At 39.6% G+C, this 13,643-nt stretch overlaps 2 protein-coding genes across 2 annotated transcripts in view; one reads left to right on the forward strand and one right to left on the reverse strand.

The window, feature by feature from the left end:
• On the forward strand, nucleotides 1–12,184 carry LOC135339964 (zinc finger protein ZPR1-like). Its single transcript, XM_064536226.1, has 10 exons — nucleotides 1–197; nucleotides 1,604–1,765; nucleotides 3,209–3,370; nucleotides 3,419–3,505; nucleotides 3,596–3,733; nucleotides 3,788–3,887; nucleotides 3,958–4,118; nucleotides 5,614–5,808; nucleotides 11,850–11,918; nucleotides 11,972–12,184. Exons 1-10 carry the CDS (start codon nucleotides 87–89, stop codon nucleotides 12,080–12,082), a joined length of 1,296 nt encoding a protein of 431 aa, XP_064392296.1. The 5' UTR covers nucleotides 1–86; the 3' UTR covers nucleotides 12,083–12,184.
• The window catches only part of LOC135339958 (uncharacterized), an 8,020-nt gene continuing 6,385 nt past the window's right edge, over nucleotides 12,009–13,643 (reverse strand). The window contains exons 13-16 of the mRNA XM_064536215.1: nucleotides 12,546–12,643; nucleotides 12,429–12,488; nucleotides 12,308–12,378; nucleotides 12,009–12,247 (exon numbers count right to left, since the gene is read on the reverse strand). Coding sequence (XP_064392285.1) covers nucleotides 12,185–12,247; nucleotides 12,308–12,378; nucleotides 12,429–12,488; nucleotides 12,546–12,643 — 292 coding nt within the window. The 3' untranslated portion in view covers nucleotides 12,009–12,184. The remainder of the gene's footprint in view (nucleotides 12,248–12,307; nucleotides 12,379–12,428; nucleotides 12,489–12,545; nucleotides 12,644–13,643) is intronic.

Genomic DNA, 13,643 nt, shown 5'->3' on the forward strand with positions numbered 1-13,643 from the left:
TCAATTAGAGACGGATCGGCCTGGGATCGAGGCTAGAGCTGACCCTCCTCTGCTTGATCGGTACGCGGTCGACAACATAATTAATTATGTCGGATAAAGTGAAAAAGCCGTTGTTTAGGGACATAGATGCTTCAGAAGATATAGACGACTTAGAGTCTACTGAAATAGAAAGTCTCTGTATGTCCTGTGGTAATGATGTAAGTATTAATTTTAAGTAAGGAAAATGGATACTCTACTGTATTGGGAATCAGGCCTATATCATAATTTACGTACAGTTTTGTTCTGGCATGTGATGTATTACTAGTTGAGTGTGGCTCGACCTTTCGTAATGAAAGGAGGTTGGGTCCACGTTGAAATTGCAGGATAAGTAGATGGCTTTATTTGACGCACAATTAGAACCAAATAAAAATCACCATCTTCTATTTACAGCAGCACTAAAAGTATTTCCAGTGGCACACAAATAGAACAAGATAATACCAGTTTGGTGCTTACATTAGAGTGGCGCTTAGCAATAGAACGTAGAGTACTATAGTAGCTGTTTCCACGAGGCTATCATAGATCAGTTGTATGTAGAGCCTCGATTACAGGCCGCGATATAATAATCATTACCTAATTACCTAAGCCCCAGCAAAAAGATAATTCAGAATTTACTTGGTGCAAAATAAAAATGATTTTGTGAACTTGGCGCTTCTATTAGAGTGGCGCTGTATTTATAAGAAAGGCAGTATCAAACTTTCTAAGCTGGCATGATAATGGTCACTCACATGGACAGATGTAAGGAACAGTCTAAGATGTTAAACTGGTGCCAATCCCCCTTCTCCAGATCAAAGGTCAAAGGGTATGCGCATGAGCCCCGCACTTGGTGGTGCTAGCCTCTTCTGGCTTCAGACTTAGACAATGCGGCAGTGAGCCACAGCTTTATGGGAGACAGTCAAAATTAACAAGGAAAAAAATTCGTTGTACTAACGTATAACGAATTACCCGGGAAACTCAGTTTGCGCATGTGCATTATCATGCACCCATGCAATAGATTCCAGGCCGTATTTTTTAATCGGCCTGGATTCGAGGCTAGATTATAGCTTGTTAGTTTGTTCTGATTGAAGATGGCAATTGTATGTCTAAGACTAGTACATTTTTAAGAGCTCTGGACAGCATTCTCTGCCCGCCGGGCTCATTCCGTGACACAGATAATCAAATCAAATTTATCTTGCCTAAGTACTGTATTTATTTGAATGAATACATGCATTGGCTACAGTACCGTTCCTCAAAGAAAATATTGCTATCTGATTGTAGCCACCAATATTCCGACCGTATCTAGAATAAAACCTGCATGTGCAATATATCCTTCTATTCGTTCTCTTGTGTATGACAATAGATGACAGGCCATGCATGCCCATCTAGATTAAATGAGACGCATAAAGAGCTTATAAGATTAATGCACTATGTGCGCCTTCAGACAGCCTAAAATTAGATTCGTGGGTGGAGCATGCATACCCTTGATTTGCCCCGGATGAAACTTGATGATTTGTAGAAAAATTGATGAATACTTTTTGATAGTTTACAGTGTTTGCTCGATACTCAACTCTCTGGTTTGTTTCCGCAGGGTGTAACAAAGTTGCTGCTCACAAAGATACCTCTGTTCCATGAGGTTGTGCTAATGTCATTTAGCTGCCCTCATTGCCACTACTCTGATAGTGAGATACAACCAGGTGGTCCGATTCAAGATGAGGGAGTAAGGTATACCCTCAAGGCCTGCAAAATTGAAGTAAGCCTATAAGTTAGGTGTTGGTTAGATAATGCTCAAGACATTGCCTACACATATCAGGCTATTATTCTTTTCAAATTGCCTATTATGCCTCGGTTGTGCATGCACAGTGAGGTATACGGTAGTGTGTTAGTGTGTGTAGAGTGCTACAGCTGCTCAAGGAGAAATGAAGTGCAAGTAAGAGTTTGAATTGCAATTAGTGGAATTGCAAAATAATGCTTTGTTTTCGAGTTATGGCTAGGTTTTCTTGCTTTAAAGGCCATTGTACACTCTTCAAACTTGTGTGCAGCAATATCTGTTGATCTATTATACTTAGTAGTTACATTGTAGCTCTGCACTAAAACGCTATAGCTATTGGTAGCTGCAAGAGTGAAGAGTGAGAAAGACCTGCAAACCCACCCTGTTTCATGAGCTTCCAGCTATACTATTATTATGAACATTGAACTTTCAGCATCCTGTTTAGCCTCTTTTTCACCATTCTCTTGCAAAAAAATTAGTAATATAATAGTCCTCTAGTTAGTAGTACTGTAGATCTATACTGTACCTTGGAGTGATACGTATAAGATTATGCTATAGCTTCACTACAACCGAGGCATCATCAGCACATTCCCACATTATTCCTCAAAAGTACAACATAGACCACATCTCATGTTGTCGCAAGTAAATCAAAGTTTAAATAATGGCTACATGACTCTAAACACTATAGCCTAGAATGATGCCATGCCAATTTGTATGAAAACTACCCAGTACTCCTATTAGGCCTATATGTTTATACTACTGACTTGACTGACCTGTATTACCAAAACCTGCCTATTATTCTAGGCTCATGATTGTATGATGTGCTATTAGCTGGAGTTTGTACAGCAATTAATCCCGTATCGCCACCAGTAATTACACGTCGTCATTGACAGCATGCAATTACTGTCACGCTGGCAATGATGACATTTTGTTTTCGAATAACGGCCGCGGCGGAAAATGTTAATAAAACTACAGAGAATTTCATGAACGATTAGAAATCAATAGTGTGGTTACTCGTGCAATATGAGATTATTAGCACTCGATTATAACAAGCACTGGCAAAGTTAATGTCACTCGACTACACCTCGTGCAATTAGAAGCCCTGCCATATTGAATTGCACTCTTAATCATACTATTAACAGGAGAGCACTCCTGCTACATTGATTATATTAATTGCATAAAGGTCCCATTATGCATAATTTTCACCTAAAAAATGTGCCTACATGTGAATTAACCTAGCTGCATGTGCTTAGTATTTGTGTCATTATACTTGTATATACATGTACAGTATTGAATTGTTAGGCGAAATTCTAAAACATGTATTGGAAAAGCCCAGTTACTATTTTCAAATTTGGTTGATGTTCCGCAATTGAATTTACATAAAATTACCTCCAAACATCACTTCATTTTTAATTTTTGTGACAGGACCTTAATCGTCTGATGGTCAAAGGTGATACTGCACATGTCAGAATACCCCACCTGGACTTTGAGATACCACCCAATACCCAGAAAGGAAAAGTGAGCACTGTAGAAAGTATCCTCCGTCAAGCAGTTGACGACATAGAGAAAGAGCAACCCGCAAGAAAGGTACACTATGCACTGTGTTGCAAACCAAATTATCATTAGTTGTTTTAGTTACTACATCCTGACCTGGCTGAAAAGTTGGACAGTTTCGTTTTACATTTGAAGAAATGTCTCAACTTGGTTGAACCATTCGTAATTGTAAGTTCAAGTTCAGCACGTTACTTAGCGTTTAGTTTGAATCGCAGGCATTGCAATGTTGTTCCCTGCTGGTGTTAACAACCTGTACAGGAGTTGGATGATCCCTCAGGAAATAGCTTTGTTGAGAATAAGTTGGCTCCTGATTATGATCCCAACCTCTCTGTTGTAAACTACACCCGCTCTTTTGAGCAAGACCAATTTTTGGGCTTATCAGCTCCCGCTCCAGAGGTGAGTACTGTAGTACGTGCAACACTTTACCCAACCTTCTTTCGTTTGTACCAGGACGTTGAGGACGTTGAGGAAGGTGCATCTGAAGTGTTTAGCTTTCAAACAAATTGCTGTCTATGTCACTCTCCAACAGAAACAAGGATGAAAACCTTAGGTATAAGCTTAATTATCACACTCTTATAGTTATGACCGCTCAATTATTAATGAATGCTACTCAATTGCAGATGTACCACACTTTAAGGAAGTGATAATAATGGCGTCAGTCTGTGACTATTGTGGATATAAGAGCAATGAGGTTAAGTCAGGAGCTGGGATGTCGGCCACTGGAATAAGACTGGCATTGCATATTACTGATATCACTGATCTAAGCAGAGATATCTTGAAGGTACTTACATGTACATGTATGCAATAGTTATACTATAAGGATTTATGGCAGTAAACCCATCAAGCCCAAGGTTGAGATGATGTACGTTGCCATAAATCCCTAGTAATCATAGTATGATAATCCTATGTGATTGGCCATGCAACATGCTACGCTGAGCATCTACTCCCTTACCATCATGGTGTAGCTCACTAGCGTCGATCCCAGGCCGCACTTTCTCTGATAGTGGGCCTGGTATCGACTGCTTACACATGCGCTAACAATTAGCCAGACATCGGCTAACGCAGGATAACAACGTATATATACTCAGTAAAACAATGACGTCATAACGAATAGAAGTGGATTGAAGGAAGTATAGAAAGTTCGATTGAAGGTTTCTGGTCCACTAGTCTATCTTATACCTTAGCCTGCTATGCTAACAAAAGACTCACAGCCTGCAACAGTGGTATATAATAGCTCTGTGTATAATTACCGTATAGCGGGTTATTTTCAAATTTTTGTATTTTTCATATTGTATAGCGCTAGAGCATAATCCGAAAATTAAAACTGCGGAATTTTTCTGGCATAACGTAAAGGCGTGGCTTCCGGTAAGCAGTTTTTCCATGAACATTGTGCAACGAAATGCTTTTAGAGGTCGATCCACGAAATATAAGTGCCTCGAAAATTTCGCACTATGCAGTATATACCGTATTACTAGAATGTTTTGTGAGCATCAAACATTTACGAACTTTGTGAGGGTTGATCAATTCGCAAATAATTAAATCCGCAAAACCTAAATTATCACCTGTAGATACATATGATCCTTTCCAGAACGCAATAGTTATATCGCAAAGGGTAAAATTTTCTGCTGATTTGGCTCATTCGCAAAGGTTTTTCACTTGCAAAATATTCTAGTAATACGGTACCATACATCCCTCGTGCCTGTGTTATAACTATAACTTATTTACTGATTCACCCCGTATCCTATGTCCAGTAATTATGTTATAACTATAACATGAGCACAAGGGATGTATACTGGCATATAATTATTGCACTGAAGGGCAAGGGCGTAAGCCCGAGGGCTGAGTTCGAGTGCAATGTAATTATGCCTTGCATCCCGAGTTATATACATGTACACGTACATGTATCCCAGGGGCATAGCAACATAACATTGTCTTATAGTAACACAATAAATAGAACAATAAATAGAACTGCACAAAATGACAGAGACAATCCTAAACAATATGACCGACCCCCAAATGAAAATTATAGTATTGTTTCTCAGGATTAAAACTTACAATTTAAGGTTAAAGTAGTTTGACGAGAGAGGAGACCTCATGCGGAGACTCCAACCATGCAATATCAAACTGCTTTCGCTGAAAACTTCCATGCAACAAAAAATATAACATCAACTTTATCTTGCTCGCACTTTTTTCGGAGTTGCAGTGTACCGCGAATACTTTTGAATGTTATTTACTTTGCACTACAAGTAGATTACTAATTCTATCTTTGTATGCAGTCTGAGACCTGCTCATTGGAAATTCCTGAGTTGCAGCTCGAACTGCAAGCTGGGACTCTTGGTGGACAGTTCACAACGGTAGAAGGTATACTTGCTCGAATCAAAGAACAACTGTCAACATCTCATCCGTTTGTTGTTGGAGACAGCAGTGATTCCGACTCAAAGATGAAGATCTTCAACGAGGATTTACAATTGGTGAGCAGAATGTTTGTTAGTAATGTCTGCTGTTGTAGAGTGTTTCTGAACATGTTGGAAATTGTTTAGAATTGCACCTCATTTAATCATTGTTATGAGTTTCAGGGGATTTAATACATTTGTATTAAATATAAAGTGTTTCCGGCTTTTCCCAGCGAAACACAGATCGCTAGCTAGCCTTGATTCTAGGCTGCGAAGAGAAAGGCAGCCTGCATGCTCATGCGCGAAATAATTGGCAGCAATTTCATCATATCATACAAATTGTAAAAAAACAGACAAAGTTACAAAAAGGAAGAATATATACGTAAGACCACGTGGTTAGTGATAAAATCAATGTTCATGACCACAATGGCAGCTTTCAGAGACACTAATTAAAGTAGAATAATTATGCTGCAACAGTGTTGCTTCTGTTTATCAAAGAGGCAGTTCAAGGAGGCCTCCCAGACAGATAGAGCTGCCAGCTAGGAAGAGTGGTGGACTCTTTAATACATCAGTATATCTTGAGTGAACAACTTCCTGAGTGCCGAGTTAAAAGCTTTTAGGAGTGATCGTTAGCTTCTTTATCTTCAGTAATGACTTCTTGTCGAACATAAAGGCAAGATTTGGTAGCAGAAGACTTGCCTGGTCCATATTACCACAGTCATCAGGGGACCCACAGGAACATATCATGCCTTTCCTATAACATCTGTAGCCTTACAGTGTAGGGTGTTGTTAAGCTGCTTATCTTCAGAGATTTGGCTTGACACAATAAAGTGCGTAAGCCAAAGCGGATTCAGTCATCTTTGCACAATACTCTATGTAAATGATGTAACACGGACACAACTTCAGAGTACAAAATAGTACACGTGTTTATTTTACTGACAGTATCCACAAATACGGATTACCCCCCTTTTTGGGGTAATGTACGCGCATGCACATACAATGTATACCAGGCCGCCATTCTCTTCGCGGCCTGGAATCGAGGCTTGCCCACTGAGGTACATGTATGCCAGCTCATACCTACAACTGAAGTCTATTTGAGTTGAGTTTGGGCCTCATTAAGTTTACTCAATTTAATTTCTTGTTAAAAAGCGCTTCTATTATGCTATTATGCTTTAAAGGTGATGAGCTCCAACCAGTATATACATGTACGTAGCATGTACATGACTGTAAAAGTCCCTGGCGTACCAGTAAACCACAGCCTAGATGAAACCATAATTATGAGCGCGGTTCCGTACAGCTACCATATAGCGGTTATATTTCGAGGGTATAAATTTTCGCGGATGGACCATTACAAAGGATTTCGCGCATTTTTTTTCGTGGTCTGAGTTCCAGTCTTTTGGCGCATGCGCACATCAACATGCAGCTGTACCTCCACACCGTTAGCCTCGAATCCAGGCCTAGCCTATAACGGTGAGGCACCTCTTTTGTCGATAGATGTGGTCAATAATACTAAACACGCCTACTATTTAGTGGGTATAAATTTTCGCGGTACAGGCTCAATCCGCAAAAACCGCGAACATTTATACCCTCGAAATATACCCGCTATACGGTATGCAAACCAGTGCTTCCAACTCCTGCTTGTGAAGACACCCGACCATACAACTGTACTTGTAGAGAACTAGAATCTTAGCAGACTATTAAAATACTCTGCTAAACATTAATTCAGTATTATGACGTATTCCAACAACACTTGACATTTGATCAATTATAGTGACGTGATATGACAATGGTAATAATGATATTCATACATAGTTATATCGAGTACAGTACCCTCGCGAAACTATGCCCATCCTTTTCTGCAAAAAGTTTAGGCTTATTAGGGGACTGGCGAGTTTTTATTCGAATATACGCCCACCCGCGGCCTCAATATCGAGGTTTATACTTTACGGTGTGACAATTCTTATTAGTATAAACAATGTTATAAACTGAGTATGATTAAAGCATGACAAGAGAATGAACATGAAGAAGTGGACTCGGACTCTATTCGTTGCTTGTGTCGATGTCAGATGTAGCAGAAACTTCCCGAAAGATGGTAGGTCATACTCCTACAGAGCAGCTATCAGGTACTCTGTTTCAGAAAACCAATTAGACAAGGTAACCTCCAAAATTGGCCTGTGTGATAACTTTCTTGGACTTTGTGTTTTCTTTTCTCTGCATATAGGACTACTTGTTCCCTGCATATACATCTTCAAGGGCAAACAGATCCACACAGAGAAAGTTTTATGTTTGATCTTGGTCCGAGCATAGTCTTAGTAGCTACTACCTAAAACTTTCTTTCTTCACTAAAATAATAGTGAACATGTGGCATTCAGCTACTGCGCATGCTCAAGTCTTCATTCTGGGTGGGCTTATAATCGACTGAAAATACCCTCGTGCAAGAACTTCGAAGCAAAAGAGGGGATGGGCATTTATTCAAGATGGGATTATTTTCGCGAGGGTACGGTATCATGGAAAATCGGCCACTTCGACCAAACGTCCTTCTGACGGCTGCTCGCCAGACTAAAACAAACCATAGAAAAGTAAGATGGATTGGAAACGAAAGGGTTTGCATGGAACACTCCGCGTTATATAGGGCGTGGCTAAAAGTATAGACACAGCAGGGAAATAGGGGAAATAGAAAGGTTGTCATATACATGTATTTTAAGCTAAACTCAACAAAAATTGACTAATAATAAACCACTCCGCCAGCCACAATCACCAAGAAGGAATACAGTGGAACCTCTTATAACGGACTCTTTAAATAGCGGATCCCTCTGTTATAGCGGACAGCATGCCTTGTACCAACTGCTTTTACTATCTAACTAGTGTACTTGCAACCCCGAATAGCGGACACCTCTAAACTTCGGACAGCGGATTAGCCTCTAGTCTCGCGAGCAGGCGTGGGAGGGAGGGAACGTCTGGTCACTATTGCAGCAATTCCGTGGACTCCTGCCAGAATGTTGGCAGTGCCAATCACATTTGTCCACGTCGTATATAGTGGGCGGTAACACCCTGTATATTTTCCTATTATAGCATAAAATGAAGGTGAAAAGAAGGATTATTGACTCTAGCAAAGGCTAATTTTAGTGTTGAACCATACCTGGCTGCGAAGGAACTCGGTTACAAGGAGCTCAGACCAAGCTAGCTGTGAATGAAAATATTTGTCTACATGTGAATTTGCAAATATCTTGCATGTGACTACATTCCTCAGTGCCATGGAATTGCTGCAATAGTAACCAGACGTTCCCTCTAGGACAAGTCTGCTCGCGAGACTAATTAGCCTCTTTCGCACTAATTTAGTGCAAGAATTAACCTCCTATAACGGATGAAGGGTGTGGTTATTGATCTACAATAATGGGATCCCCTACCTGCTGCTCCACAGCAGTCTGAGTCAGAGTCTGAGTTTACTTTTTTTCTTCAAGGATAAATGCTTATATCAAGTAATTTGGACCCTATATGCCAAGTGTTTCAGTGTTGCTGCTTGAAAGAGAACTCAGTACACAGGTCGATCTGCAGTTACTTGAAACAGGCTCCTAGTTTCTCACATTTCTTAGCAAGAGGACTGCTGTGACTATTATCTAAATTCTTGTCATGTGTGCATGAACATTTCAGATTCAGTCTGCTGTACATGGACGTAGTTCACCATTAAGTCTTACTCACTGCATGTCATGTGACAAAAGTCCAATAGCTTGCATCAGAGGAGGAATGCCAGTGTCAAAAGGTCACTAATTAAAACACCACGTGGCCCTATGTTTTACATGTAAAACTGAGTTTATACCCTCGCGCCCCAGAGGAATCAGCTTGAGAGAGGAGATTCAGGATTTAATTGCAACCTTTGACCTTTTATTGTATTCTTCAAAACCACAACATATGGAAATTAGCCTTCCGTGGCTAGGGTATTAATTTGTATGTACTGGCTTGCTGCACTGGATAGATCTAGGTATAGTAAGCTTTCCAAGCAGGCAAATAAAGAACAAAAGCGCTAAGCTCCTATATATGCAGCAAAGGTCAAGAACCCAGAACAATCCTTCATTAAACATGACCCTATTGACCCTGGCGTTCCTCCTCTGAGCTTGCATTTTGGTACATGTAGTTATGATCTGTTCCCAAAGACCCAGAGGAGGTTGGACGCGCGTCATACTTTGTAATAATAAATCATGTGATAAAAAATTAATGATAAATATAATTATAAAGGGATCCTAGCAGATCCTTTTTTAGTCATGTCAGCACTTTCTTTCTGCCAAGTCAGCAGTAATTTTGTTTGCGTGTAGAATATAGATTGCGGGCGTGTGGGAAGATGGAGGGCAATGGAAAAAGACCAAGGCATGTTTCCAGTCCTACTTTGCTAACACCTACAAGGCCTCAAAAATTCCTCTTCAAACATTAGCCTCTCAGGCTCAGCAGTGTTCAGACAGAGCAAAAGCTTGCTATTGACCAAGGTGCAAATCAACCAGCAGCTGTGGCCACAAGTGTTGACAGGGGAATTCAGATAGCTACAGCCAAAATAAAATTATTATGAAGAAGAATTGCCGAGCTTCAACCACACTGAAAACCTGTGGAAAACTCTCAATCCACCCATTGTAAAAGCTAAGGAACCCCTCCGAGCTCCAAGACGGGAACAACTCGCACTAAGCAATGGTTGTCGAATAGCAACTCTTACTGTTAGAAATATATAGTCTAAGTGTTAGAGCCACCTTTCACAATATCGCCATCAACCTACCACCCTTACCTAATCAATGTACACGTCTCAAATATCAAATGAACATTCATATGGACAGCAACAATAATAAAACACAATACTACATACAATTAATATAGTGATTAATGTCTTTTACATCTTTTTGCTTTGAAATGTGTGTACAATGTCACCCCATCTTCCTCTTTTTATAATCTTTATTCCACAATACCAACCAGGAGATCGCCAGTGCAATAAAAATGTTGTCCAATCTAGTTTATGTCTTCGTGCATCGCTCAGTGGACACTCTCCAATACTTCTCTAACGACGTATCCTATATGATTCCATTTTGAGTCAAGAAAAACTTGAACTGCTGTGGCACGTAAGTCGTACCGATTTGATGCCTCGTGTGGCACTCTTACTTCAATGGGTATGCCTTTGCTGTGTAATCTATTCACTTCAGCCAGATGCGTTGGTACTGCTCCTCTTTTGCAGATCCAGTACTGTCCTAAACACAACGCCTTCTTGATCATTGACATCATCAATACCTTGGTGATCGACATCATCAGCAGCAGCTGTACTATTTGTTGTAGACATTGATGGTGGTATATCTGGTGGTAGAAGATTCCAATTCCAAACAACAAACACTTTGTTGTCGAAAGTGTTGAAATTATCCAGCTCTAGTTCTACATTTGACCTCATAAATTCATCCATAGGAATATTCTTACAGCCAGTTCACACTGATATCATAGTGTTCACCTTCACTAGCTCAGAAGTTTCTCGAATAAATCCCATAGCTAGTCATGCTGTCGTTCTTTGCGTACTTAACGTGTACATACGCAAGCAATCAGCAATTGAAGTTGTGTCACATGATATTATGACTCTGAATGACGCGCGTCCAACCTCCTCTGCCAAAGACCATGGCTACATGTAATATACCGGGTACTCATCATATTTTGTGTATTTTAAGTCATTATTGTCTCGTTCACGTAACCTTATAATTATGGTTATATTCTATGGTTATATTCATTATTTTTCCTGTGGTAATTTCAATGAATAATGACCTCGATCGATCAAGCCCGCTCTCAAATTGAGGAAGTGGCTGATGATAAACAAGGAATCTACATGTACTTTGCCTGCATGGCCTATAAGCTAGTACAGCTATAGCATGAAGCCACGTATATACTATTATATGTAACCAAGGGCTAGCTTGATGTAACACTTGCATGATACATTTGCTGTTTTAGCTTCACAGCAGGGAAAGAGAAAAGTTGTCATAATTATATATATAATTATATAGATAGAGTGCTTGAAGCTTAACTCAAACAGGTCTATATATATATATATATAATTATAGCTATACATGTAGCTAGTCCTCATGCAGGTGCATTAATTTTATACACAGGTAATTGATGGCAAGCGTTTAAATGTTCACTTTATACTGGATGACCCTGCAGGAAATAGTTACATACAGGTAGGTGAATTAAAGTGACTGTACTAATTGAAATGATATGTTTTCCTTGCCAGAATACGAATGCACCTGATGATGACCCAGAATTGACTGTTGAAAATTATGAGAGAAACTTTCAGCAAAATGAAGAACTTGGACTAAATGATATGAAGACAGAGAACTACTAAAAACTGTATTTAAAATAGGACTTCTAAAAATGATTATAATTATCGCTAATGTTTATGAAACAGACGTCCTACAAGAAATAATTAATTACTAGTACAGTATAACTACACAGTGTCTCCAACGCTTTTTACTTGCTTTTGCAAGATCTTCAAAGCTTCAAAAATAGCCTGCAGATAAATGTGATGGCCAAATCTCATCACCATGCACTCTTGAATTGTTATTATTACCTTAGGTATGTCAGATGTGTGTAAGCACTCTATGAGTGGTGTTTTCCAGGACGTGGAGTCTAATCGATCTCCTGGGTTATTTATTTTACAAGGTATAATAGCTTTTCATATCATCACTTACCATGTGACGACTGAATGTGAACTGACAAAACCTTCATGACAGGTGTATTTATATCCATATCTAATGGCAAAAGTAGAGATTCACACTCAGAAAAATTCAATTGATATTCACATTCACCTTCTAATGTGCAAAGCTGGAAAGAAACATTACATTCCTCTGCCAGAGTGATCTGAATACTTTTCTTGTCCCAGAATTTCAAGGTCCAATAGTACAACCTGTACACGTAACTATGCTTATTAGATTGTAGAGTTACTATCAGTATTCAGAGGAAGTTACGTACGACACAAGTACCTCGATTAATAGGCTTGATCACGTGCAAAATTCAACAGTAAAGTCATTGTTGCACATGACTAATTAACTCGCCTAATCAAGGCACTCGTGTCAGAGTACCTATACCTCCTCAGTAGTCTAATGCCCTTTGGCATACCAGTACGTACCATAAATTATTGTACGAGTACATGGTATAAATACACATGAAACACCACTAAGTTACTAAGTTTTGGGATATAATTACCGTATTTAATTGAACGCCCATGGTAAAGGCTCTGCTAAACGATAAACGCCCATGTATGGGGCGTGGCCCTGTGGGTGGAGCTGAAGTAGCACGTGGAACCAGTTGCAAGCATGGCAGCAGAATAATAGATACTATTTATGATGGCAAGGATCGAGAGAGATACCGACACAGGGAGAAACACCACTCCTACGACTTGACTTAAGATTTAAGCTGAGAGCTGTGCAAGAATTTGAAGTAGACATAACAGTAAACTCCCGTTTCAAATAAGCGCCCATCTCGTTTAACCGCCCTCTACAGATGTTGCTAGGAGATAAACGCCCGGGCGTTTAATCAAGTAAATACAATTGAATGCAAGATCAAATTACTTATTGCCATTCTATTACAGTGAGTGTCCGTCTATGTTGTCACAGTACACAGCTATTATATAACAATAGACAAAACAGGCCGGTGTCTATGACACGGACACCGACAAAACAGTGTCTAAACTATAATAACTAGTGTTCAAGCTGGCGCCGTGCTAATGCCTCTCGCCATGTTTTCAAAAGTATTAGAATGTTATAGAAAGGTTAATAATTTGCAATAATTATGATTTTAAATTGACAAAATAGGTGTTAGCAATTGAATGAAGCCTGTGAGATAAGTATTAAAGACAGAATTCAATCACAGAAAGAAGGATCTATAACAAGCAGTCTAAAAGGCTA

This window comes from Halichondria panicea, chromosome 8 (assembly GCF_963675165.1).
Source record: "Halichondria panicea chromosome 8, odHalPani1.1, whole genome shotgun sequence".
In the NCBI taxonomy this organism is placed as follows: Eukaryota; Metazoa; Porifera; class Demospongiae; order Suberitida; family Halichondriidae; genus Halichondria; species Halichondria panicea.